The sequence below is a fragment of the Nyctereutes procyonoides genome, unplaced genomic scaffold, assembly GCF_905146905.1.
Source record: "Nyctereutes procyonoides isolate TBG_1078 unplaced genomic scaffold, NYPRO_anot_genome, whole genome shotgun sequence".
NCBI lineage: Eukaryota > Metazoa > Chordata > Mammalia > Carnivora > Canidae > Nyctereutes > Nyctereutes procyonoides.
Window position 1 is genome coordinate 32328489 of NW_026575020.1, and position 27114 is coordinate 32355602.

Sequence of the window (27114 nt, forward strand, 5' to 3'; positions counted from 1 at the left end):
TGATGCCGCAGACCACCCAGCTGCCAGAGCCCAAACCCCCAGCTCCACATGGCCCTGTCTTCCTGCCTCCAGGCACCAAGGCCTGTCCCTTCTGCCTCCCCCTCCATGGCCACCCCGGCCTCTCTTGCCTGCATAGCCACAAAACCTCCCGGGCTGTCCTTTCTCCTCTTCCTGCATCCCACCACTCCATTCTCCACACTGACTAGGATCTGACCACTTCCAGCTCAAGCACTTCATGATGTCCCTTCACCTGCTCAGAGGATAAAACGAGAGGCCTCAACAAAGCTGGCCGACCTCAGCGGCCTCTCCTGACCCCTCTTCCCAAAGCAGTCTCCATTCCTCAGTGCAGCCAACTTTGTCCTAATTCCCACTAATTCCTACAATGTGTCTGCTGGCCCCCACAGCTTTGTCGCCACTGTTCCTGACTCTCAGAACCCTGTCCTGACTGCTGCTGGGCTTGCTCCTGCATAGCGGTCACCCCTCCTCTGGGAAGCCTTCCTTCTACCTTGCAGGAGAGGCATGCTGGCCTGGAGCGCCTTCCCCCCATCCTCATCTCCCTGTTGTCCTGTCTGTGGCAGGCATTCCTCAGGGCAGTGTCTGGCACTGCAGGAGGGAAGACAGAGGGAGGTGGACCAGAAAGAAGAATCTGTGCCAAGGCGCAATGCCCCAGATAGAACCCCTAGCCCAAATCAGGGAAACGAGCCCAACGCCTTGAGATGCCGAGGTCTGTGCCAGATAGTGTGACCACTCTAGTACCCGAGATCGAGAGGCTAGCCCCAAGGACAGCTAAGTGATACCCTCCAGAGCCCACTCTTCCCAGCAGAGGCCTCATTTTATCCCTGTACTCTTCCCAAAGGTGGGAAACAAGGACCCCAGCCTGTTTTCCATGGACCAGCCCAGTCTCTGTCCCAAGGACCCACAGCCATGGTGCAAAGGCCCAAACCTAGTACCCTTCCTGCCACACAAGCACTGAGGACACACAACATTGGGCTTGGAGGGGCCTGAAGGGCGCCACAACCCACCTGCTGGCTGTGGCTGTGCTGCTGGCCTTCTTGGCGGGAGCCTTCTTCGGTTGGGCCTGCTTGGCAGGTGGGGCCACCTTGGCCTTCTTCTCGTCCTCAGACTTTGCCTTGTGCCTCTCCTTGTCCTTGTCTTTGTCCTTGTCCTTCTTCTTCTTCTCCTTTTCCTTCTTCTCCTTCTTCCTCTTTGGCTTGTTCACTGGGGCCTGCGACAGGGCGGCTAGCTGCTCGTGCACAGCCTTCAGCTGGAAAATAGCAGGTAGCTGAGCAGGGCTCCCTGGGAATAGCCCAAGAGGGCCACGGGTGATGGCGGGGGGCCTTGGGCTCCCCTTGGAGCTACCTCAACCGGGGAGGTGAGCCAGGAGCTGAGGGCATCAAAGCCCCACCTGGCCCTCACTACCCCTGTGAGTGCTGGAGAGCTGCCGGGCCTCACCATCCTCACCTGAAACATGGCTCACGGGTGGCCAAGAGGTGGACAGATGAGCCTGGTGGGGACCAGTGCAGGTGGCACAGTAACAACTTGATAAAAGGCAGCTAATGCTTTACTCGCCACATTTTCAGACAAAGTCAACTCTACAAAGAGGTTTATGCATCTGTACGAAGGAGATTTTCAACAGCTACTTTTAGAAGCCATTTAGGGCAGCCCGGGTGGCTCAGCGGTCTAGCGCTGCCTTCAGCCCAGGGCTTGATTCTGGAGATCTGGAATCGAGTCCCATGTCGGGCTCCCTGCATGGAGCCTGCTTCTCTCTCTGCCTGTGTCTCTGCCTCTTTCTGCCTCTCTGTGTCTCTCATGATTAATAAATAAAATCTTAAAAAAAAAAAAAAGAAGCCATTTGGATGTCACATGGTAAATATGCAGGATTAAAATGATCCAGGGCCAGTAGCTAATGTTTACCCCATGCCGACACATATGGGGTAGCATGTTAAGTGCTTTACATACTTCTCATTTCAGCAACGTCCGAGGGTCATGAGGGCCCATAAGCTCCACCTCATTGGAGAGGAAATGGGGTCACAGATCCGGGGCCACTGGGTGTACACCCGGGACCATCTTCCCTGTGGTGTCACCTCTAGAGGCTCAGCCCAAAGTCAAACAGCAACCTCACACTAGTGACCACAGAGCCACTTCTACTCTGCTCTCTCCTCCCTGTCAGATAGACCAAAGTGGGACGACCTCGTTCCTACAGCAGCCACAAGCCAGCACCCTCTAGATGCTTCCATGGCGGATGAGGCACCCAGAGCCCAGCAGGACCCCAGGCACAGACAACACAAGTCAGGCTGGCACGACCCTGATCTGCAGGCACTCCCGAGGGGCCCTCGGCGCTGATGCCTTCCCCTCGTCCTGCCCAGGACGGCCTGGCCCGGTGGCATACCTGCTCCTGCAGCTCCGCAAGCCTGGTGGCCCGCTCCTCCTCCGAGTCCGAGCTGCCTGAATCCGAGGAGCTCTCCTCGCTGCTGCGGCTGCTCTCCGCACCCTTGCTCAGCACAGGGGCTGCGGGGGCAGGCAGTGCCGGCGCCTCCACCGGCTCATCCGGCATCTTGGCAAACCGCATCTCAAACACGTCCTGTGGGAAAGCAGGGGCCACCTGAGGTCCTGGACGCCCATGGGGAGCCCCTTAGAGTGGGGGACCCACACCTGAGCGTCCCTGAGATGCACTCAGAGCTGCACCTGCAGTTACTTCAAAGGCCAGGCCTCGAGGGGGACTGGGCCACCCCAGCTTGCTCACCCTCCCTCCCTCCCTCTGTCCCTGTCCAGGCACTGAGTGCAGGTCTGGGGCAGGGACCAGGGGCCAACAACCGCAGGTGCAGCCTTCTAGGAACTGGTCCACAAACTCCCTTTACTAAGCACACAAGCCTTCTGTCTTGTCAAGATCTGCGTATCCTTTTGACTTCTGGGTCTGAGGCCCTATAGGCTTCCGCCCACTGCAAAGCAGCTCCCAAGTTCCTACCTCTGACCTATGACCTCTGCAGGGCCCCCAGATGCTGGGTCTGGGGGCCAGTTCACATTCTCCCCCATTCTCGCCCTAGGATTTTACCATAGCATCATATATCTCATTCCAAGCTGGGCCCAAAAGTTGGCTCAAAGGCACAAGTCTTATCCTGTCAAAACTGGCTTTGAAAAGCCCCTTGGCCAGCTCAGAACAGAACAGGACCCAGGCCCTCAGGGACACCTCCCAGCCAAGGTTCCCTCTCCTGGCAGCCTAGGTTCATTTCAGATGGGGGTGCACAGCCACATGGGAGCTCTCTCTTTGCTAAGCCCATACACCGGAATCCATATCAGCTCACACAAAATCCCAACCTACTGACAAGGCATCATCCAGGTTCTGGTCCCAGACTCTCCTCTTGGGATAAAGACATTCCCAGAAGCACAGATGTGCACAGCGGCCTGGCCTGCTCCTGGCACATGGCCTAGAGGAGCACTGACAGCAGGCTGCCTCAATGCTGGGCTCCGACACCAGCGCTGGATTTGCATGACTGCACTAGTGCAGTTACCGAACAGCCATTGGTAATCGAGACTGGTGGCCTCTGTGCACATATTGCTGAGAACCAGCTGTTGCAGGAAAAGATCCAGAGCCACTGGCCTCTGCACTCTGCTTGCACACCCGATTTGCCACCAGCACTGCTTGGCTTCCTTATTAAGCGAAACCACAAGTTACCAGGTTTAGGAGTATCACAGAGCCAACATGGAGTAGGATTTTACAAAGTCTTTTGTTCCAAAACACAGTGGGGCGTGGTCTCCGTAGAAAACTACAGATCCTGCTTGCTTCCTGGGGCTACTAAGACTGCCATGCCATACTTCCCAGTGAGAGCCGGTCCACAGAGGGTGCAGCCAGCAACAGCAGAGCCTGGGAAAGGCTCACACGCAGGAAGACCCAGCAGCACGAAAGATAGCTTCTCCCTCCTCCCTCCTCTGAGTCCTGGGAGGTCAAGGGTGACACCGTGAGCTGTTTCACGGGTTTTTAAAAGGGTTCTAAGCAAAGACTAGGAACACCTCACATAACAAACAGCCTACATCCGGGGGCGGGGCGGGGGAGGGGACTGCTAGAAGAGAGTAGAGATCCGCAATTTTTGCTCTTTCCTCCAAAAAAAAAAAGCCTTTCAATTACATAATGTTTAAATTTTGGTACTATTAGGGTGCCTGGGTGGCTCAGTTGGTTAAGTGTCTGACTCTTTATTTTGTTTTAGGTCATGATCTCGGGGTCCTGCGAGGGAGCCCTGCACCAGGCTCCACTCTCAGCGGGGAGTCTGCTTGAGATTTTCTCTCCCCCATCCGACCCTCCTCCTGCTTGCACCTGCATGCTATCTCTAAAATTATTTTTAAAAAGTATCTTTAAAAAATGTTGATGCTGTTATTTAAAAACGCAACAATGCATCATACAGAGAGTGCACTGACCCACACAGAAATAGGTGGGCAGCACCCAGACTTTGGCAGAAAGTCGCACATGTGTGTGAGACCTGAGGGCACAGGTACATGGGTCCCTACACAGAAGGCCAGACTCACCTTCCCTACAGTCCCCACACCTTGTCCCCCAAACTGTCTGCTTTTGTCAGAAAAGGCTGCACAACCATCACGTGACCCAGCTTCCAGCAGCCTGACCGGCAGGCCCATGACAAAACCCCCCTGGCAAAGTGAAGTGGTGGGAGGAGGCATGCCTGCCTTCTCATCTCTTCCCCCGCTGCTGGAGCATGAGCCTGTCCCGGAGGGTGCCTTCCCTGCAGCTCTGCCTGCAGCTCCTGGAGGGCAGAGGTTGGCCTGTTCACCCCCATGTCCCCGGGAAGCAGGTGTGGGGCCTGGCCCACACTGGGCACCACTCAAGAGAAAGGTTTTATGTGGGTGAGGCTCTCCCACAGAGCCCTGTGTCTTTCCTGGGCACCCACCCTAATTTGCTGGTCCCACCAATGCCCAGAAGGATCCCTGCCTGAGAGCCTCGGGTTACCTGGAGCTTCCTGGCCATGGCCACCACCTCGTGGTCTGGGGGGTTGTATTTGTAACAATTGGAGAACATTAACCGGATGTCAGCAGCGAAGCCCTGCGCGTCTGGGTACTCGCGACTGTCCATCTTCTTCTGTAACACACAAGCAGCAGGGTGTGAGGGGCACTGCCTGGCACTCTGGGGCTCAGCCAGACCCCACGTGCATGCACACGACCCAGCAGCACACGACCACCAGCCACGGCCCAGCCCAAGCACAGCACACGACCCAGCACACGACCACCATCCACGGCCAGCCCAAGACCCCAGAAAGAGTGTGGGATGGGAGTGGGACTCAAGGGCCTGGAAGGGAGGGGAGGCAGCCACCCTGGGTGGAGGGCAACGCAGGAATCCTGGCTCCTATAGCCGCCCTGTAACGTCTCCTTGCTCTAGTTCTCAGCTCTACACGTTGGGTCACTTTATACAGCGAAGTCCCTGACAGGAAGAGCTCCAGGGGGATCGCGGAGCCTCCAGTAAGTCACTGCTACCTCGGGCAGAATGTCTACTCAGTTCACAGATCAGGACACTGACTTCGTCCCCAAGAGAATCCAGGCATTGCTGGCCAGCCTCCCCCTTGCAGGACTCACCAGATGGTCCCAGCCAACCCAGGAGGACAAGGCAGGGTTGGGAGAGAGACAAAAGGCACCTGCATGTGCACAACAGAAGCACGACCATCAACACACACAAGATAGTGGCTCACAGTAAGGGCAAGTGGAAGGGAACTGCTTGGTGAGGGAGTGAGCTCTCTGTGTCTGGGTGGGGTCAAGTAGAAACCATGAGTCAGGGCCATCCTGTCAGCAAGGGGGCCTGCAGGAGCCGACAGCCTGCCCGGCTGGCACCTGTACAGACAGAATCCTGGGCTCCCCGCTCAGCCGCCCCTGGCTGTGTGGCTTGGAGTCACCATCCTCACTGGCTCCACAGAGCTCTAGGGGTTAAAGGGGGCAGGAGGGACGCCTGGGTGGCTCAGTGGTTTAGCGCCTGCCTTCGGCTCAGGGCATAATCCTGGAGTCCTGGGATTGAGTCCCACATCGGGCTCCCCACAGGGAGCCTGCTTCTCCCTCTGCCTGTGTCTCTGCCTCTCTCTCTGTGTCTCTCTTGAACAAATAAATAAAATCTTAAAAAAAAATTCTAAAAAAAACAAAAGTTAAAAAAATAAATAAAGGGGGCAGGAGCGTCACTGAGGTCAAAAGTGCCCCCTTCCAGGTGCTGTGAGCCCTGCCGGCTCCAGGCCTCAAGAGTCAAAGAAGTGGATCCCAGGACGCTCCACCAGCAACTCACCTGGGGTGGGCCCTCCAGCCTCCACGTCCTCGTCTCTGACCCGCAGGGGTGCATGCAGATGAAAGGCCTGGCCCCTGTCCCCCCAGCCCAAGTCCCGGCCAGGGCACTGTGCAGGGCGGACAAGACAGACACGCAGCCCTGCCCGGGGCCAAGGGGGCCAGCTGCCCGCTGCCAGCCCAGAGCCAGGACCACGCATACCCTAAGCAGGGACAGCGCCTCCGTGATGCGGGCACCTGGCCTGACATGCGCAGCCATTCCTGCTGCCCCAGTCAGGACCGGCTAGCAGAGAGCAGGCCTCTGCCGAGAATAAATCCAACCAGGGTTAGGGCTTCTCCCCAGGAGGGGGACAGTGCGAGCTTGGCCCTCCTGCCTCTGCTCGGATCTTTCTGCTCATTCTCTACTCGCGCTGACTCACACGGATAAGACATTGTCTGAAGGAAAGGAAGGTACCAGGCTCCCGGCAGGGGCAGGACAGAAGGTATCCGAGGAAGAGGCTTGGTGCTGAGTGGTTCGCCCACCACCACAGGCTGGCTTCACTGAGAAAGCAGGCACAAGGCCAGGGACCAGCTGCTCAAGGCCCAGACCCTCTGTGTAGATAATAGCAGCAACTGCTCCCCTTTGCAGGGGTACCTTTAAGCGCCACATGGGCAGCTCGTGGGGGAGCTGGGCTACAGTCTCCAACTGCTGGGGTGTTCCTGGGAGACCCAGAGGCCAGCACCTGGCTGGCTCACAGTGCTCCTGAGGGCAGGTGAGCCAGGGCCCAGCCCAACGGGCAGCCAGAAACCCCACCTGCATGGGCTCAGGAGCCGCTGTGCGGGAGGCCCCAGCTCTTGGTCTCAACTCTGCTACTTCCCCCACTCTGGGCAGGGAGAGGGAGGGTCACCTGAAAGGGCCTCTTTGAGGACATCCTGAAACCTGCAAACACACCAGGACAGGACACGGGTTCTAGCGGAACAGAGGACTATGAAGCCCCAGGCTCAGGGATGGCAGGCAGGCCTCGTACCCCCCAGACACCACCAGACCCAAGCCACCCATGGGACACATGCCAGTGGCACTCTGGGTGGTGCCCCTGCCAGCAAGAGGCCGCACGGTACCTTGACGGTGCTGAGGTCCATCGGGTGCTTGATGATGTCGTGGTAGTCATGCAGCTCCAGGGCCTCAGCGTCCACCGGCTTGTAGAAGGGCCAGGCGTAGGCCGCATGCTTCTTGGACAGCATTTCCTTGAGGATGCTGTCACAGTGCCGCAAGTGCTCCGATAGCTTGCCCTTCTTGCCCGCATGCTGGGGCACCTCGCCGTCCTCTAGATCCTTCTTGGGCGGTTTGATGGGGCGGCCCCCACTCTCTCGCCGTGCCACCACCTTGGCCTGCTTGGGGTCTGACAGTGGCGGGGGCGACTCGCTCCGGCTCGCGGTGATAGCAGATGTCGTGGGCGTCGTGGTGTCTGCTTTCCGCTTTACACCCTTTTTCTGCGACAGTGAGATGACCAGTGAGCTCAAGAACGTGCAGTGGGCACAAGAACACCCATGCTTGCAGCTGCGTCTTCCACAGTGTGCTCCGCCAGGCTCCAAGCAAAGCGACAGCATGCACAGCCATACCCATCCTCCCGGCTGCCCCTGCGCAGTCCACAGGATGCCGAGACTCAGAGTGGCCACATGTTGGGACCCAGGTCACACAGCTGGTAGTGGGAAGGCTGGACTTGGAACCCAGCCCAGTGCTGCCCCTCAAGGGTCCTCTCCCTTTGCCCCCAGGGTTCCGAGGTCACGCCTGAGCAGCATGAGGTGTGGCATGCAAATCACCAGTGCCTAACCTCAGGCTCGTGTGGGAGGCTCCAGACACAAGCATGACCTGGGTGACCTGGCCCCGGGATCATCCCCAGGTGGTACTCAGGCTAAGGGGCAGCAGAAACAAATGGAAATCCCTGCTTATAAAGGCCAGTGGGAAAGCCCCAGCTAAGGGCCTCAAAGCTGGAGCTTCAAGGACAGCCATCGTGGTGCAGGCCGAGGCCAGGAGGCAGGAAGAGCATGCCGGGCAGGGACTGGGGCCAGGCAGCAGCGGGTTCAGGACCGAGGACTCCAGGGGGCTGACTGGGCAGGTCTGGACTTTAATCCTGAAGGCAGTGGGAGCCACAGAAAGCTGTTTTCCGCAAGGGGAGGGAGTGCCAAAGTGACCCGTAGAGCCTCTTGTGGGTGTGAAGGGCAGACACTCTCATGGGCTGTGCCCTGAGAGCGAGGACATGTGGTAGAGCCGTGGGTCCAGGGCATGTGAGTCTCTTCAGGTACCACACCCGGGGGCCTCAGGTGTGCTCTGCAGCCAGGGCTCAGTACGTCCCCGAGACCAGCTCAGCCAGCTCCCAGCCTCTCAGACTGGCAGAGGAGCCCCTCAGAGCTGCAGCTCCCAGGCTGACGGGCTCACAGGACCTGCCCTCTGGGCCACCGCCACGGTCTCTGGCCCAGCCAAGCCACCACCACCAGGCTGGCAGGGGCACGACCTGGTTATCCACAAACACTTGTGGGTATCCACAGGACACCAAGCGTGTGCCACAGAGGTCCGCAGGGGAGCTCACCTGGCCATGGCAAACAGGACATGCTCCAAAAACAGCCGGGCACTATGTAAGGCAGCCTGGCCAGGCGCCGCCCGCAAGTGCAGGCAGTGAAGGCCACAGGGGAGGGGAGGCAATGGCAGGGGCGTTTTACCTTGGGGGGGGCCACTTAACCCCCCTGAGCGCCTGCTTCCGCATGTGTAAGGTGGGGGAAATACTGTCTGCCCCATGGGGCCGCTGCGAGGGGTAAATGGAAGACGACACACATCAATGCCCAGCCGGTGGCCTGCCCTGGCCAGGACGGTCCCTGCCATCAGAGTTCCCAGCAAAACTGGGGAGACTGACGCACTGGAGCTCACGCTAATGGGGCTGCGAGGTGCAGGGCGCAGGTGATGGCTCCTCACCATGCACGCAGACCTCTGCCCTAACTCCAGGCGGGAGCAGGGGAGCCCCGGACTCCTCCCCCCTACTCTCCCACGCCTCCCCACGGTGACCCATGCACTGCCAAGGCCAAGGCTTCAGGGCCAGAGAAGCTCGGGTTCAGCGCAGCCTGCCCTCACCAGCTGTGTGACCTGCACTCCCTGAGCCTCGGTCTCCCTGTCTGCGTCAGGGGCGACGGCCCAACCTCACGGGTGTAGAACCACTCCAATGTCACGTGTACCAAATACCCAGTAAGTAGTCAGTGCCTGGGGACAGGTGGCAGATGTGCCCCCCTCCCCACCCCTGCTCACATCCAGGAACCCAGGCCTGGTGATCAGAGAGTCAGCTGACCTAGTCCCCAGGGACACTCACCTTGACGACAGGCGGTGTGGGAGGGACCACAGGGATGATGGGCGTCGAGGGAGGAGGTGGGGCGGCGGCCGGGGGAACAGGGACCGATGTGATGTTTGCAGTAATGGTTGGCACAGGGGTGGCAGCAATGACAGGCGTCTGGGAGACAGTGGGGGGGACGCTCTGGAAGGGGGTTGCTGGGGAGACAGAGGACACGGCCACCACTTGCTGCGTACCTTGAAGACAAAGGAAGGACTCTGAACACGCCAGGCTCTACCTGCCAGCTAGCTTCCAGACGCTTCCTGGACCATCCTCAGCCAGAGCACACCAGTGCTGGGGAGACCCTCCTTCTGAGACTCCTGGCCCTGCCCCTCGGCTGCCTTCACGGAACCGGCCTCCACAGGCACTCACCCAACAAACGAAAGGCACTCCCTCTGGCCAGAGACCAGCCTGGGAGGAAGAGCCAGGCCTGGGCCTGAGAAACTGGGGGTCAAGTCAGACTCCACCAATAACCAGCTGAGTTACCAGGGCAGAGCTACTGAGCCACCCACAGTCCCATCTGCAGAGTGGGATGGCTGGCAGTGTTGGGGACCCACCCCAGCCTCTCTTGAGGGCTGGGCCACCAGCCAGCCTCTCCATCAGGGTGCACCTCTGTTCTGTTCCCGTTCCTGGCCCAGGTAAGACCCCCCGCCCCCCGCCCCAGGGCTCCTAATGCTAATCCTGATCCCCACTGCCCTCCTGACAGGGGACTTGGCCCCTCTCCTGTCACGGAGCAGACAACACCTGCTAAAGAGGCAGTGTCCTAGGGGGACAAAGGGATCTCCTGTGCAGACTTTTGGGAGAGGCGGCCTGAGCACAGAGACGCGGCAGGACCACAGCCTCCCCAGCAGAGCAGACTCCAAGGCAGATATAGATGGTAGCACTACCACCCAGACTGCCCCCACATCACAGAGAGGGACACTGAGCTCAGAGAGGCCAAGGGACCCGCGCAAGAAAAGCTGCTGTCACGTCCCAGGGGGGTGTCGGGACAGAATGGCAGCACCGTCCACCCCTTTACCTGCACTCTGGGTTCCTGCAGCCGGTTTCCGGCCTTTGCCCTTCGGAGCAGGGGGTAATAATTCAACTTCCTCCTGGGGCATCTGGGCCACTTTCTGCAGAAAAATTTTCTCTAAGGCTTGGGCCATTAGCACTATGTCATCTGTGGGCTGAAGACACAGGAAGAGCCAAGGTCACTTGTTGGGAAAGGGGCCACATGCATGCAAAAGACTTCACTGGTCGTGGCTCAAGAAACGTTTATGTAAAACTCTGTTAAAAGATCTGGTAGGGCGGGGGGTGGGGGAGGCAAAAGGAGAGTATCTCATTTGGCACGGCACATGCAGAAAACAGAACATTCCGTCCAGTACAACTCAATCCACCTTCACTTTATCACGTCGCTACCACAAATGACAAAACCCCACAAAGTCAGGAGCAGGTGGGCTTTCCCTAATCTACTCTTCTTGCCGAAAACCATCGTGTAGACGGGTTCCATCGGTGCGCAGGGGCCTGGCCACTTTGGGTGGCTGCATGGGGCTGTCAGGGTGTGCACACACACGTGCTGTGGCCCTACACCCATGAGCCCGCACTGACCCCATCAGTGTCCCTACACCCGGAGCTCCTAGGTCCAAGGGCACAAAATAATTCCACACGTAAACTACCTTCCCCCCACCAGGCTGCTCCAGGCTTGGGAAGCACGTAGGTCCCCCCGAGCAAGGACTGTGGCCAGAGGGTAACACCCCTCCTCCATCGGAGAGCCACTACAGAGCCTGGGCGTCCCCCCAGGGGCCCCGTGGCCGGCACTCAGGGACTCACGGGGGCATTTTGGGGCTGCGTCCCAGGTACTTTCTTACCTTGTTATAAATGTAACAATTTGTAAACATGGTGTTGAAGTCCTGCATACATTCGCTCGCGCTCCAGTAATAATTATTTTCTAGTCTCTTCTTAATAGTCCCCATATCCATTGGGTTTTTTATGATTTTATGGTAATCCTGGGAAAGAGATTTTCAGAGGCATCATCAGTGCACTCTGCAGTGTCATGTTCGCTGTCCCCGAGAAGGGTGATGGCGCACAGAGTATCTTCTCGGGTGAGCTGGGCACCATGGTTGGACCAAAGGCAGTGTCTGGTCAGCTGAGGCCGGATGCAGGGCCTGGGGCGAGCGCCGGGCCCACTTCAAACCACCACCACGCCTCTTACCCGACAGATTCTGTCTGGATGGGCGGGGCTCAGAGATGCATAGAACTGGGCAGCCGGGGCAGGCCCAGGACCCACCGGCACTGTGGAGAGGGCACCGAGCCTCCAACTCGACTCCAACCCCAGGGCCCGCCGGTAACCCATGCCGAACTGGGCCCAGGGCTTCCCCTGGAAACGCTCAGAGTTTCTCTCGGTCCAAATAAGGAACCCATGAAATGATGGGGCCAGCACCCCTGGAGAGTGGGCCACGACCTGCACTGAACGTCTGATGGCGAGGGGCGGAGGCACGGTTCTACAGGAGGGACACAGGAACAGCAAGGGGACAGCTGCTCCCTTCCCTGCCTGTAAGACTCGGGTTCTCCCCGGCTCCCTGCACACTCTCATGCCCCAGGAACCCCTCTGCTCCTCAGTCACCATAGGCCTTGGGCTGGGCCTGGCTTACCGGCACCACAGCTGCCTGGGCCCAGGCACAGTTCTTCCAGAGAGTGGGGTGGGGAGCGGCCAGAGGGGCAGGGATGCCAGTGTGGAGGGTAGGGGTACTCACGGGCAGGTTCAGCTTGATTGCATCCACGGGCTGGTAGAAGGGCCAGGCGAACTGGTGTTTCCAGAGCGTCTTTACCACCACGTTCTGCATGTACTGCAGCTGGTTGGTCTTGCGGCCAGGCTTGGCAGGGTTGGAGACCTCCGGCGGGGGCGGGTTCACCGGGCCCGGGGCCGCCGGGATCCCCGCGGGCGCGACCGTCGTCGTGGTGGACATCCTCCGCGGCTCGCTCACTGGCCGTCACAGCAGCGGCTCAGGGAGGCCCTCGCTTCCACTATGCTCCTTTTGGAGGCCTGACATCCCATTTCTGGGCCCAACCAGGCAGCACCTACAGGGCAGGAGGCACAGCATAGACAGGCCGGTCACCAGGGCCCCACCTCGGGGACTCCCGAGCACACCTGAGCAGTCACAGTGAGGCCAGGTCACGGTGCCCACGCCACTCACCCTGCTCAGACCGGCCCTCACCTGCTACCTGCTCTGACTACTGCTGTCAGGCGGGGGCAGGGATGTGGCGTGAACACAGGCTGCCTGGGTGGGCGGGACAAGGCAAGGGTGGGAAGGTGGCCGTCCAGGCACACAGCCAGCAGCAGGAGGCGGGGGCCCAGGAGGCGGCCTCTCCTGGCTCACTGCCCACCAACTGCCCGCCTACTGGGGGCTGACTCGGACTGTTCTTGAGCGTGGCAATTCTGGAGGAATGATTCACACATAGAGAGGGCTCCAGCATCAACCCCACAGAGCCGAGCCAGGCAGGCAGAGCATTCGCAGAATCGCGCGTGGCGTGTGGAGCTTGGCCTCTTTGGGGCAAGGTTCTGATGTAACCATGAGAACCAGCGCTGGTTTGTGATGGCAGGTCAGGGTGTGACACGCCCGGCCCCAGGCCAACCACGGGGGCAGGAGAGGGCACATCTCACCCAGCACTCTCTGTAAACACAGGGCTGCTGCCGACCTCCCCAGCTTTCGGGAATGCTCACCAAGCTCATGGCTGGGAAGGAAGACGACCAGCGACGCCCTGGAACCAACAGGCCAGTCCCACCGTGGGCAGCCTTACTGAAGTTTCCTGGCTGGAAGCTGCTGGCCCACTTTTACTTGTAGGGCCCAGAGCAGATCAGAGGCCGCACGTGGATAGGAGTACCGGGCCCCATCTGTGTTCCCTGTCACACTTCCGGTTTTTATGTGTCCTTGTTACAATATTCAGGCAGTTCGGGGTGGAGTGGCAGCCCTATGGTATGAGGGGCCAGACGGGACGGGGGGAGGACAGAGCAGCACAGGTTGGCCCCTGGAATCAGCCACCCTACCCACAACTTGCAAAAGTGGATCCTTAAAACTTTGAGTCTCGTGAGGTGGTTAACATCCTGTTGGTAGCTTGCCACCTGCCACGTGGGCGTGTTTACAGCAGAGTAATTGGCACTTGCTACAAACCACTCCAACCAGAGCAAAAAGGGCTCAAGCGGACAGCAGGTGCATGTTGCCCAAGACCTGCTCTGCATTCAAGGGACACCCCGGAACCCCAATGAGGTGCCACGCCCACCACCCTGGGGAACCCACAGCCGCTCCCCTCTTTCACACCCTCCTGGGGAGAGCTTGCACCTCTCTCCTGCTTCTCTATCTTGCCAAGCCAGGGGAGTGGCACAGTCAGCACGGTGCCCATGGCCCCAAACAGCTGCTCAGCAGGGGGTGGGGATGGGTGGCTGAGCCAGCCTGTGCTAATGGCAATAAGGGTAGGTCTTCACCACCAGAAAGACTGGGAGCCTGGAGCAAACCTGAGTCGTCCCTCATGCCCCACTGGCCATCTCCCCCCACCCCCAGCAGGCCAGCAAGTGCAAACTTGGCCCAAACACCACCTCCAACTGCGGGAGCTCCTTCGGTGCACTGAGGAGGTTCCACCACCTGCTCCCTAGGTATTTGGCAGGTGGGTGGGTGCCCAGCACCTAGCACTGCTGCTGCTTCTGCAGGTACACAGCACAGAAAGCCACAGAAGTTAGGACACAGCCAGGGCCTAAAAAATGATCTGGAAGAACATGGGCCAAGGTGCAGCTGGCCTCGTCCAGGCAGGAGGGCACGCAGGCATGCTCACTACAGGGCCATCCTCAGGCTGCCACCCGGACTTGAGGCCTGCCTCAAGGCCTACCCCCCTCTTCCAGCTCTGAACGCCGCTCCAAACATGTGGCTGAGTGGGAAGCTGGCTCTGGCCACAAACACGGGATCCCGTCCCCTAACCCCGTCTTGAGGTAAGAGCCCAGGGGCAGCACAGCGGCTGCCGTGAGCCTGACTTGCAGGACTCTGCCACATGCCAGCCCAACCCAGCCCCCTGCCCTGCCCCCGGCACTGCCAGGGGTCCCAGACCACACTGCTGAAGCTCTGAGCAGAGTGCCTGGTGCTGCCACATGCTCCCTGAGGACCAGCAGTCACTACAGGCCATAGGAGTTCTTCCGTGGTGGCCCACCATCAGCCCCGGGAGAGTCTGTGTGGTTCAGAGGGGACGTGCAGAAAGAGCCCAGCAGCATCCAACATATAGTACCCACAGTCTGCGGGGACCCTGCACAGGGATAAGCCCTCCCTCTTTCTGCAAACTGCTGAAACAGACCCCTCCAACACAATGGCCACAAGGCTTGTGGTGTCCCATCAGAGTGGCAGTGTCCAGCCCTCTGCTTCTCTCAGCTCTCACAGCTCCCAGCAGCCCAGGCCCCAGCTCAACAGGGGGGGACATGGTGGCAGCCAGAGTAACAGGTTGGTAGGCCCCCTTACAAGCCCCGCGATTGCAGGTGCCAGGATCCACCTCTCAGGAGATCAGCAAGGGGAGAGTCAGAGAGCTTACGTCAGACGCCTCCAGAACCTGACCCCTGGGAGCCGCCTCGGCAAGGGAAGAGGACTCAGAGAAGCCCTCCAAACATAAAGTTGCACAGGACACCCAGCACAACTCCTCTGGGGCAACAGGCAATAAGTGGCCGCCTCCCTGCAGACGGAGCCCAGGCCTGGGGATCAGTCACCTCTGCTCAAAGCCCGGCAGGATGGGCTGAGTCTAGGGTGAGCAGAGCCATGGTGAAAGCCTGGCCTTGCCTTTCCCCTGGACGCTTCTCCAGGCCCGACGGTGACATCACAGACACTGACAAGCACAGAGGGCTGTCCCTCAGCCTCCCTCATCTGGGAGGGATAAGGGCTGCATTCTGAGACTGGGAAGCAAATGCTGCTTCCAGAGAAGTGAAAATGTAAGATCACCAGCACACCCTCTCACAGGGGCAGCTACAAACAAAGTAAGGGACAAAGTGCAAAACAACATGGGGTTCAAAAGAGAGGTACAGCTGCCACGCAGTCATGTGACCCCAGCTCTCTGGGGGCCCACCTGTGCCCAACACTCAGAGCACCCCATGCCCCTTCGGTGCACTCAGGAAGTTCCTCTCAGCAATGTGTCCAACATCCACCCCACGCCTCGCCCTGTGTGACTGCCCCACTACCCTCGGGCCCAGGCCTCACTGCTGCCCTCCTGGGGTGAGGCCGGTGGGAGCAGACGGTGGAGAAAACACCAAGTATGTTGAGTGGTCAGCCACGGCCACAAGCCCTTTACCTCTGCGGATGCTCAGACTCATGTGGCCTGAGGCCAGAGTGACAAAGCTGAGGCTCTTCCACCCGCGGGGATTTCCTGAGGCTGTCCACATGGGCATTTGGGGACATAAGCCACCAGGGGTGGGGGGAGAGGACCAGGCAGCTAAAGAACGAGATGGCCCTCCTGTTGCCACACCAACACCAAGACCTCTGGCAAGCAGGGCCATGTGGAGGGCGGCAAGGAGCACCCATTGGGTCTGCCACACCAGGGTTCAAAACTCGGCTCCCTCACCAGCTGACCTGTGGCACTGCTGTCACCTACCGAGTGCTCCCAACTCCATGGTCAGACACAGGTGCGTGGCTTCCCACCCACGAGGATGAAGGGACCAGGGGCATCCTGGCCAATGGCTAGGGAGCTGGGGAACACTGGCATGTTGGGCTGGAAGGAGGTATCCTGGTTCCCAAATCACCCGGAGAGGGGACTCAGCACAGGGTCAGAAACCAGAGCCCGAGGGTCTCTGCATACCCATTACCAGGCACTGTGAGGACACAATGAGGTCACACGTGGGACCGAGAACTGAAACGTGTCTACCTAAGATAACCACCACACTCCACCTCGCCTCCTTGTCCCAGCAGAGCAGGAGCAGCCTCTCGATGCCCCAACTCCACGATGACGGCAGCCAGGCTCGGAGAAGCAGCACGTCTGTCAACGAAGCAGAAAGGCTCTTGCTGCAGACTGCTCTTCCCTGAGGCCTGTGCCTCCAGGTGGGCACTGGCCCCTCCTTCTCTGACCCCCCAGGCTTGGCCTCTATGCAGGAGCATGGGGCCCCCAGCCCCGCCCCTTGGCCATACCAGGCTGGGGAGAAACGCCCAGGCAGTAAACTGCCATGGGGGCCGGCGGGGCCTGCTTCTGCGTCTGCTGCCAGGGACCTCGGGCACCTTCTCCTCAAGGGAGTCCCTAGTGGGATACGCCAGGGCCCCCAAATCAGGAGGGAAACAAAGGCAAATTGGGGCCACAGAAGGGTCTGGCCTCACCTCCTGGCCCAATCTATTGTGGCTGGGTGGGGGATGCCAAGATGGGGGTCATGGAGGGAGTAAAGATAAAAGCCCAGCTGGGACCCCATTCCCTGGGTCCCCATCAGCCTATGGCAACACGTACTGGGTACTGGTTGCAAAAGAGAAAACTGAAGCCCAGGGTGCTCAGAGCTCTCACACCAGTGCACAGCCTCTTGGGCAACCAAGCTCCCCTGGACACCCCCACTGCGGCAGGCAACCTGTGAGTCCCAGGGACCCCTGACTTCCCTTCAGCTCCAGCACACACCCCATGCCCTGGCCAGAGTCTGATCCTGATCATTGCCCCCTCCTCCCGGGAGCCAGGCATGCCCGGATCGAGTCTGCTGGATTTCCGAACCCAGTGAATCCACCGTTCCAGGTTGGTGGGGGGGCGGGGGCAGGATCTCTGACACACACATGCCCACCCCCAGGGCCTGGGATGACATCCCAAATCAAACACAATATGCTGCAAGGAAACATGAATTTTCATCCTAAGGATAAATAAGGATCTGTTGCAGGGTCAGGTTTTGCTGCACAAGAATTAGGGAAAAAAGCTCTGTCCCCAGAGTTTCTGGTGACTGAAGTGGAGCCAAGGATGGCGGCCCTGTGACAAGGAAGGCTGCCTGTCACTATCAGCTTCTACGCCAGCCTGGAACTTTACGATGTCACATGGAGGGGGACAGGCCTGTACTTCTCCATCTCATGGTCCAGGCAATCACAGGTAGGTGAGAGAGCCGGTGGGTGGCAGCCCCGGGACTCGGGCACCTGCACCAGTTTGCTAGAAATGCCTGCTATGAAGTGAACGCGAGGGGCGTCTACTTCAACACTATTTGATAAGCTTTCGGATACAATGTTAACGCTTTGGGGGTGATAGTGGTATTGCAGCTCTAAGTTTTCTAGAGTCATTATCTTGCAGAGACAGGTGCTCAAAGTCTTCTGAATGAGACGTGGCTGGAGCTTGTGTCCCGATAGTGGCCGTGGGGCTTTGCAAATAAGATGGGACAAAGCAGGAGAGGCTGAGCACTCTGGGGGTTGTGGACGGCCTCTATTCCCTCCACTTCTGTCTCCACTGGAAGCTCCCACAGCACCAGAAGAGGGCAAACCCCACTTTTCCTTGGGTGTTCAGGCTCCGGCATCCCCCACCCCTTCACAGCAGCTGCCAGCCCTGGGGGACACGACTTTGCTCCCCACTTACATGGGTAGGAAGAGGACCCCCACGCACGGGAGGTGCCAAAGAGACCCCAGCACCTCAAGCCTACACGTGCTTGTAAAATCTGTGAGCTGCAAGGTCTGCCCTGCACCCCCAGCTGTCCCCAGGGGAGGGGGTGCAGGCCTCCTGGGGTAAGCACACAGGAGGAAAAGGTACAGCTCCAGTCTGTGGACCTGACAGCGCACAGGCCACCTGATGCCCGCTGGCTGGAAACCATTCTTCTAGAGCGTGGGTCTAAAGGTCTGTAAGCACATAATGCAGGAGCAATTAATTTCACCATTAAGGCTCCCCAGGGTCAGGGAGCCTCCAGAATGTGCCTGGGGCTGTCAGGGTGCGGTGCTCTGCACACACCCGCTGACAGACACTTCGCTTGGGTTCCCTATTTACTGCACGGACAGCACCCGCCTTGCACGGGCAGCCCTCCCGGTGGTCACGGAGTGGGGACCCCACTTGAATGCAGCCCCACAGCCAGCAGGGGAGTGGTGCTCCCCCCAGGGACAGCCAGAAGCCATTGCTGAGCGCCCACTCTGTGTTAGGTGCTGTTGGGCAGGAGGCCGAGGCTCAGAGAAGCTGCCCCGCTTCCCAGGGGACAGCTGCCAAGGCAGGAAGGCAGCACGTGCAAACTGGGTGAAGGTCAAAGTGGAGACAAGCCGCCTTTGACACAAGAGGATCTGAAACTGCCCAGAGCGGAAATTCAGATAAACCACAAAAACCCTCAAACACAAGTGAAAGCCAGAGATCCGGAGTCCTGGCGAGACCCCAAGGAGGGCTTCCCAAGTGGACAGCGGGCAAGGGAGGGCAGGGGACACCGACTGGCCTCCCCACCCTCCAGGACCACTTGTGCTCCTCCACTCAGAGGGGCTCTGTGCTGGGTCTTGGCGGGTAGGAACAGGGCCCAGGGTCTGCAGGCTGCAAGATGGGGGCTGGCCTGGAGGCAGCAGGCCAGCTCCTCACCTCTTCCCAAGAGCTTAGACTCAGCCCCTCAAGTCAAGTCCTCAAGGATGGACTTGCCTCCATCCTCCATGGGGATCTAGAATCCTAGATAAAACAGAAATCCACCTACCTGGAGGCTCGTCCAGCCCACAGGAACATCAGGAGAGACCTTATTCGGGGCCTTGGACACATGAGGGGGCCCTCTGTCCAATGGCCGTGTAGAGACCACTCCAAGCCTGGGCCACAGATGCAGCAGCCCTTCTGCCAGAGCGCTGGGCTGCAGGCGGTACCAGAGGCAGGCAGAGCTGAAGCCCCTGGGCATCTGGGACTGAAGCTGGTAGGGAACGGACCTTCCCTGCGGTGGCGACAGGGCACCTCCAGTCCTGAGGGGATGAGGCCGGAAGGGGGCAGGGGTGGGGGCATTTCCGGGCTGGCTTGGCCCAGAGCAAGGAGCCCCTATTTGGACCCAGGGATCCCCAGCTTTCAAGGGAGGGTGGAGGGGCCACAGGGGACAGGATGGGGCGAGGCTGAGCAAATCTGCAAGGGTTGGTGGAGGTTCTCAGGAGGCTCCTAGTGTGGGGGGCATCTGGGGGCCTGAGGGGACACCGTGGCATGCCATAGGAGGATAGGAGGCACCTAGGGACGCTGACACCGAGGGAGGAGGTGGTTGGAGGTAGGAGGGAGTCCCCCAGTCTCAGCTGCCGAAGGGGACCAGGGGCAGGGCCTGAGCTCACCTAGGCCCGCCTTGTCCTGCTCAGATCCGTGGTGCCCACCAGCACCAAGGACGGTCTTGTGAATCTCAACCTCCTGAGGTGGGTGCTCACTCTCTCTCTGTACCAGGGGGTCTCTGTGCTTGTAGGGGGCTCCCTCACTGCCATACTCCAGTCCTGGTCTCCTTGTACCATCCTGGCAGGGCATCGGTAGCTGTCCACCCATCTTCCAAGTAGGGACAAAGGCTCAGAGGCAAAGGGGCAACAGGTCGCCCAGCCAGAAGGAAGCAGAGGCAGACCTCGAACGAGGCCACGTGCCCCACACCAGAACCCCAGCCACCGCCTCTCAGAAGCCTCTTCCCCATCCAGCAGATCCCGAGCTAAGTGTGCCCCAGAGCAGGGCACCTCTGCCCCCAGGCGGCCGGCCAAGCCTCCACAGTACATGCTGACCAGTGGCTGCCCTGGGGCCGGCAGGCCAGATCACAGGAAACTGGATCCGTGAGGCCAGGGTCGACTTCCATGATAGATGGAGCCAACTGCCCATGGGGCCAGGGGAGGGGACCCCAGGGGAGCAAACAAGCAGGCTGGGTCCACTGCTGCCTCCTGCCCACACTCTAGGCCTGTCACACCCTGCCCAGCCAGGGCCCTGAGCCTGCCTGAAAGGTCTAGGTCACACCTGCCCTCCAGCAGCAAGGGACCCACCCTCTGCTGGCCCAGTCCCATCTAACCTGTGAGCGCTCCACCCGGTGCTATGGGACTGTCACCAGGCCCCAGGTCTGGCCTGCAGGTGGACCCACACTGTTGTCCCCTCACCCACCCGATGCCCTGTCATGTCCTCTGGGCTCTGGTGTCATTACTACACCAGAGTACCTCCCACGGTAGCGGTGTTACTACAGCCCCAGTGCTCCCTGGAGTACCTCCCACAGTAATGGTGTTACTACAGCCCCAGTGCCCCCTGGGAGTACCTCCCACAGTAATGGTGTTACTACAGCCCCAGTGCTCCCTGGAGTACCTCCCACGGTAGCGGTGTTACTACAGCCCCAGTGCTCCCTGGAGTACCTCCCACGGTAGCGGTGTTACTACAGCCCCAGTGCTCCCTGGAGTACCTCCCACGGTAGCGGTGTTACTACAGCCCCAGTGCTCCCTGGAGTACCTCCCACGGTAGCGGTGTTACTACAGCCCCAGTGCTCCCTGGAGTACCTCCCACAGTAATGGTGTTACTACAGCCCCAGTGCTCCCTGGAGTACCTCCCACGGTAGCGGTGTTACTACAGCCCCAGTGCTCCCTGGAGTACCTCCCACGGTAGCGGTGTTACTACAGCCCCAGTGCTCCCTGGAGTACCTCCCACGGTAATGGTGTTACTACAGCCCCAGTGCTCCCTGGAGTACCTCCCACGGTAGCGGTGTTACTACAGCCCCAGTGCTCCCTGGAGTACCTCCCACGGTAGCGGTGTTACTACAGCCCCAGTGCTCCCTGGAGTACCTCCCACGGTAGCGGTGTTACTACAGCCCCAGTGCTCCCTGGAGTACCTCCCACAGTAATGGTGTTACTACAGCCCCAGTGCCCCCTGGGAGTACCTCCCACAGTAATGGTGTTACTACAGCCCCCGTGCTCCCTGGAGTACCTCCCACGGTAATGGTGTTACTACAGCCCCAGTGCTCCCTGGAGTACCTCCCACGGTAGCGGTGTTACTACAGCCCCAGTGCCCCCTGGGAGTACCTCCCACAGTAATGGTGTTACTACAGCCCCAGTGCTCCCTGGAGTACCTCCCACAGTAATGGTGTTACTACAGCCCCAGTGCTCCCTGGAGTACCTCCCACAGTAATGGTGTTACTACAGCCCCAGTGCTCCCTGGAGTACCTCCCACGGTAGCGGTGTTACTACAGCCCCAGTGCTCCCTGGAGTACCTCCCACGGTAGCGGTGTTACTACAGCCCCAGTGCTCCCTGGAGTACCTCCCACGGTAGCGGTGTTACTACAGCCCCAGTGCTCCCTGGAGTACCTCCCACAGTAATGGTGTTACTACAGCCCCAGTGCCCCTGGGAGTACCTCCCACGGTAGCGGTGTTACTACAGCCCCAGTGCTCCCTGGAGTACCTCCCACGGTAGCGGTGTTACTACAGCCCCAGTGCTCCCTGGAGTACCTCCCACGGTAGCGGTGTTACTACAGCCCCAGTGCTCCCTGGAGTACTTCCCACGGTAGCGGTGTTACTACAGCCCCAGTGCTCCCTGGAGTACTTCCCACGGTAGTGGGGTTACTACAGCCCCAGTGCTCCCTGGAGTACCTCCCACGGTAATGGTGTTACTACAGCCCCAGTGACCCCTGGGAGTACCTCCCACGGTAATGGTGTTACTACAGCCCCAGTGCTCCCTGGAGTACCTCCCACGGTAGTGGTGTTACTACAGCCCCAGTGCTCCCTGGAGTACTTCCCACGGTAATGGTGTTACTACAGCCCCAATGCTCCCTGGGAGTACTACCCACAGTGGTGGCATTACTATGGTCCCAGTGCTCCATGGGAGTAGGTCCCAAGGTAATGGTGTTACTACAGCCCCAGTGTTCACTGATGTTACTACTCACAGTGGTGATGTTACCTCAGCCCAAGTACTTGCATGTAAACCAAGCTACTCTTGCAGGCTCTCCTCCCCATTGCTCCTTCTCCCCCTTTGGACCACCCTGTAGGGGCGGGGACTCTGTCACCATAGGGGACAGTCACGTGGTCACCTGTGTCTCTAACCCCAGACCCACAATCAGCTGGGCCAGGGCAACAGGGAGGCAGCTGAGACAGCGGAACACAGAAGGGTGCTTGCCTTATCTGAGTCCACAGCCAGTGGAGCCCAAGGTCTTAACGCCCAGTCCCTGGCTCAGGGCTGGCACCATGAATACGCAGTCAACGTTAGGGGTGGGCACACAAGCCAATGGCGATAAGCTGAGGGGGGCACCCCCTTCTTGAAGCCCATACCACTCCATCTGTCCCTTATGCCCACACCGCACCCCTGGAACACTCTCTGGTCACAGTAATTGCACAGGGAAGGCATCCCCTCAGCTTAGTCACAGAACTCAAACGGCTCCTCTTCTTTCTGGTAGGCCTTACAAGGGTGCAGATGTACAGAACTGAGAACATGGTCCTGCCTGCGGGCAGCAGCCACCACTGACAGAAGCCAACAGGTGAGGACATTCCCACCTCCAAGTCCCGGGGTTCCAGGTACCTGGGACCTCGATGGGGCCCCCAGAGCCCCAGCTCCTATGATATGGTGCCCCCACTCCAGCCACCAAGCCCAACTTTAACCACACACAGAGAAAACAGGTTAGGGACACCTGAACTGTCACTGCACTCCAAGTGACATATTTCAAGGAGATGGAAAAGTACTTCCAAACACCTCATTAACTCTGGACGAGGTACCCCGGAACTTCCAGGGCCTGTGGCAAGCAGGGAGGAGGCTTCCTCCAAAATGCAGCTTTTAGCTGGCTCTCACTGGAGATCATAAAGACCCTAAAAAGGAGGTCAGTTGAGAGCAGACTCTCTTCTAGAATACTTAAAAGCTGGAGAAAGAAATAAACACTCACCTATAGCACTGAAGCAGCAGGGCCGAAAGCCTCTGGCCACACACAGGTCCCCATTACCACTACTGTAAACATACATCCAGGAGCCAGACTTCAAATGTAAACCACCAAAGCGTGAATGATCCCGAAACATGACACTTTAAGAGCCCCCAAGCTTCTCGAATGGCAGGAGCACAAGTACCCAGAGTGGGGGGCGGGGGGTGTGCAAGTACCAAAGGCTTCCTGGACATGCCAGCCACCACCTGGGCACCTAGACAGTGACCAGTAGCCCCGGTCCAAACACACCAGGCAGCCCACTGTGACGTGGACACCTATCGGTCTCTTCTGCTCAAACAAAGGGCAAAGCCTCACGTGGGAGGGAAGGAGCACTCCCAAGATGCAAATTCCTGGGGCACCCCAAGTTCCCAAAGGTAAGAATACGGCAAGCAGGGTGCTGCTTTCCACCGTAACTCTTTAAAATTTCCTTGTGGGGCAGCCCGGGTGGCTCAGTGGTTTAGCGCCACCTTCAGCCCAAGGCATGATCCTGGAGACCCAGGATGGAGTCCCACATCAGGCTTCCCATGGAGCCTGCTTCTCCCTCAGCCTGAGCCCCTGTCTCTCTCTCTCTCTCTCTCTCTGTGTGTGTGTGTCTCGTGAACAAATAAAATCTGTAAAAATAAATAAATAAATAAAAATAATAAAATTTCCTTGCGAAACAAATGCTTCAACTGGCCACTGGCCTGCTGATGCAAGGTATACAGGGCTTGCCTTTGGGGTCCCGCTGGTTATAGTTCAAAGATCAGTTAGGAAAGAAAGGAGGAACAGGCTACCTACCCATCCACACTACTGAACCAGGCCTCTGAACTGCCTCCCCATCAACTATCTGCAGAGCAGCTTCAGGCACGTCTCCAGCAGCAGGGACTTGGTGGGCTCTGGGTCTGGGCAGGCCCCCACTCCTGGCTCGACCCCAGCTTCCCATGGGCCCACCAAGGGAACGCTGCTCTCCCGAGGAGGACAGGGCCGCCACTGGTGGACAGAAGGCCAGACGGACACCGTGGCCAAGCATGGAGCAGGGTCCTGTTAGTCTTGTGCCAACCACTCCACTCCGGGGGCTGGGGGCCAACACTCCCCAAGGAAAGCTCCACCACCTAGAACCAGGAAGTGGCTGTGCACCTCACCACTAGCTGGGCACAGGGCTCTGGTGGCTGGCGACTTGCCAGGCTGCAGGAAGAGGGCACAGGAAGGAGCCTTTGGCTGCAGCAGCGCCAGGCTGGGCGGTACACGGTGCATGGCCCCCGGCCCCCGCCCCCCTCTCTGCTTTCACTTTCTGCCCAACACTGCCCGAGAGTCAAAGGCGGGAGCAGAGTGTTTACAAATCCCCTCCTTTATTCAAAGCTCACTTCTAAAGCACACGTGAACTCCTGCTGAAGGAAATCAATTACTCTACTTCCTAAATACAAAACAAAAATCCCAACGGTGCCGAATGTCCACTACCCCACCCCCCAGAAAAAGCATCTTAAACCCCTCCTCCCTGGATGTCCCCAAAGCAGAGCTGGGACTGGATCTAGGCCTCTGCGGAGCTGCTGGGAGGCAGCTTCCAGATGTCCAGGGGCAGAGGCATGCCGCCCCCCCCCTTTTCACCAGAAAAGTCAGAAATGCCCCTCACCTCCAGGTGTCCCCTCCCGCCCAGAGGGCGGGCGTTGTAACGCCCTGCGTGTGCCCTATCTTTCCTGATCTGCAACCACCAGCACACACCAAAGGCCTCCACACGAGAAAGGGCAAACACAGAGCTTTATTTGCAAATGGGAGGCCACAATCAGGGCCGCTGCGCAGGGCCCGGGGAAGGAGGGAAGAGATCTCTAACTCCTGAGGACCGACCCCTTGCACAGATGCAGCCCTTTCCGTGTCCACTTTAAAGCCGAAACTGCTCCCCCCAAAAAACACCAGGCCGCTTTGTGTAGGCTTGAGGATCTCCTGGGGCCACTCCATGGACCCAGGAAAAGCAGCTCCATCTTGAAGGAAAGACTTAAAGGAGACAGCCAACAGGACTCCCTTGTCCCTCTCACTGGGGTGGGGGACCGTGAAGACGAGCCTCCGGGATCCCTTTCCTTGGTTTCCTTCTGATGCACAACAGCACAACAGCCACCCCTCACCCACCGGCTAACTTTGCAGTCCACAACCAAGTTAACGCCCGCGGGGGGGGGGGGGGGACGGGGACGACACACTAGTTTTGCACGCCTGGGCGGAGACCCTTCCAGCCAACGTGAAGGGTCGCAGGACACTGAGGGGCTGGCCCAGCACAGGGAACTCCCAGGGGGAGCCCCCTCCCCAGCTCCATCCTGTGTTCAAAATTGTCCCCGGGCTCCCTAGGCGCCCGGGGAAAGCAGGCCGCCCAAGGCCTCCACGCTAGCCCTGCCCCCTAGGAGCAACCGGTGGAGAGAGCTCCCCGGCCCACCGCTGTATTCGCGGGGCGCCCACTTGGGCCACGGAGACGTTCGAGGTTTGCGTGGCGGGCATCCCTCCCCGACGGGCTGGTGCCACGGTCACGCCGGTGCCAACCCGGGTGGGAAAGAAGGGAAGCACCCTGCTCCCCCCGCTCCCCCCGCTCCCAGCCACCCTCGCCCGGATTAAGCGCTTTTCAGGCTGATTTCAAAACGGGAACTGGGTCTCCTCCGGGCCCGGCGGCAACGACCCAGCAAGTCCAAGGGGCTCCAAGTCAGCGCCGGCCCCCAACTCTGGGAGGGAGCTGCCCCGCGCCACTCCGAGTCGGGCCCGGGCCTGGTCTCGCCCCCCGCCCTGGCGGCGGCGCCGGGCCCCCAGCGCGAGCCCCGAGGGGCCCGCAGGCAGGGCGGGCGGGCTCCGGGAAAGTGGCGCCGGGGCGCACGGCGGGCCTGGGACGCCGCCGCGCACCTTCCCCCTCGCGTCCTCCCTCGGTCCCCCCTCCGAAAGATGGCGGGCAGAGGAAAGGGGGGAAAAATCCCTTCCGCGAGGGAGGGCGCGGGAGGCCGGGCTGGCGCGGGGCGCGCGGGCCGTGCCAACTCCGGGCTGCGCGCCCCAGCCGCGGCGACGCCCCCAGCCCGGGGCGCGGGCGGCCGAGAGGGCGCGGGCGAGGGCGAAGGGGAGGGAGCCCGCGCCGCCGCCGCCGCCGCCGCCGCCGCCGCCGCCGCCGCCGCCGCCGCCGCCGCCGCCGCCGCCGCCGCCGCCGCGACCCGGGGCGGCCGCCGCGCTTTGTTGCATCGTGGCCGCGCACAAAGGCGGCGGCGGCCCGGGCGCCCGACTCCCGGGACGCGCCGGCGGCCTGCGCGGGGCGCACGGGGCCGCGCTCCCCGGCCCGCCCGGCCCGCCGCCGCCCGCGCCGCCCGCCGCCCCGCGCGCGCAAGGAAGCAAGAGAAAGGCGTACTTGGCCTCGGCGGCTCCGACGGCCGTCCCTCCCGGCCCGCGCGGCCGGCTCCTCTTTGGCTCGCCGGCCCCGGCAGCATAATAGACGCGCCGGAGCCGAGCAGGGCTCATGCGCTGCGCCGCGGCGCCTGGCGGGAGTCGTAGTCCGCGGCCGGGCCCGCGCCAGGGCCGCCCAGGGGAGGCCGCGGCGCGCGGACTACATGTCCCGGCCCCGCCGGCGCCGCGCCCCGCCCCGCGCGCCCCCGCCCGCTGCCCGCCCCGCCGACCCGGCCGCGAGCGGGCCCGGCCCGGGGGGCGCGCGGGGCGGGGCGGGGCGGGGCGGGGCGGGGACCCCCGGCGGCCGCCCCCAGCCCGGGGCCCGCGCCGCCCGCCCTCCGTCCGCGCCGC

General features: G+C 60.3%; 1 protein-coding gene across 1 annotated transcript in view; it reads right to left on the reverse strand.

Annotated features, from left to right (window-relative positions):
• BRD3 (bromodomain containing 3) overlaps window positions 1–26859 on the reverse strand; it is a 34048-nt gene extending 7189 nt beyond the window's left edge. Inside the window, exons 1-9 of the mRNA XM_055318985.1 lie at window positions 26729–26859; window positions 12347–12671; window positions 11462–11599; window positions 10633–10780; window positions 9597–9811; window positions 7360–7731; window positions 4955–5083; window positions 2390–2581; window positions 1023–1264 (exon numbers count right to left, since the gene is read on the reverse strand). Coding sequence (XP_055174960.1) covers window positions 1023–1264; window positions 2390–2581; window positions 4955–5083; window positions 7360–7731; window positions 9597–9811; window positions 10633–10780; window positions 11462–11599; window positions 12347–12559 — 1649 coding nt within the window. The 5' untranslated portion in view covers window positions 12560–12671; window positions 26729–26859. The remainder of the gene's footprint in view (window positions 1–1022; window positions 1265–2389; window positions 2582–4954; window positions 5084–7359; window positions 7732–9596; window positions 9812–10632; window positions 10781–11461; window positions 11600–12346; window positions 12672–26728) is intronic.
• Between the last annotated feature and the right edge of the window lie 255 nt (window positions 26860–27114).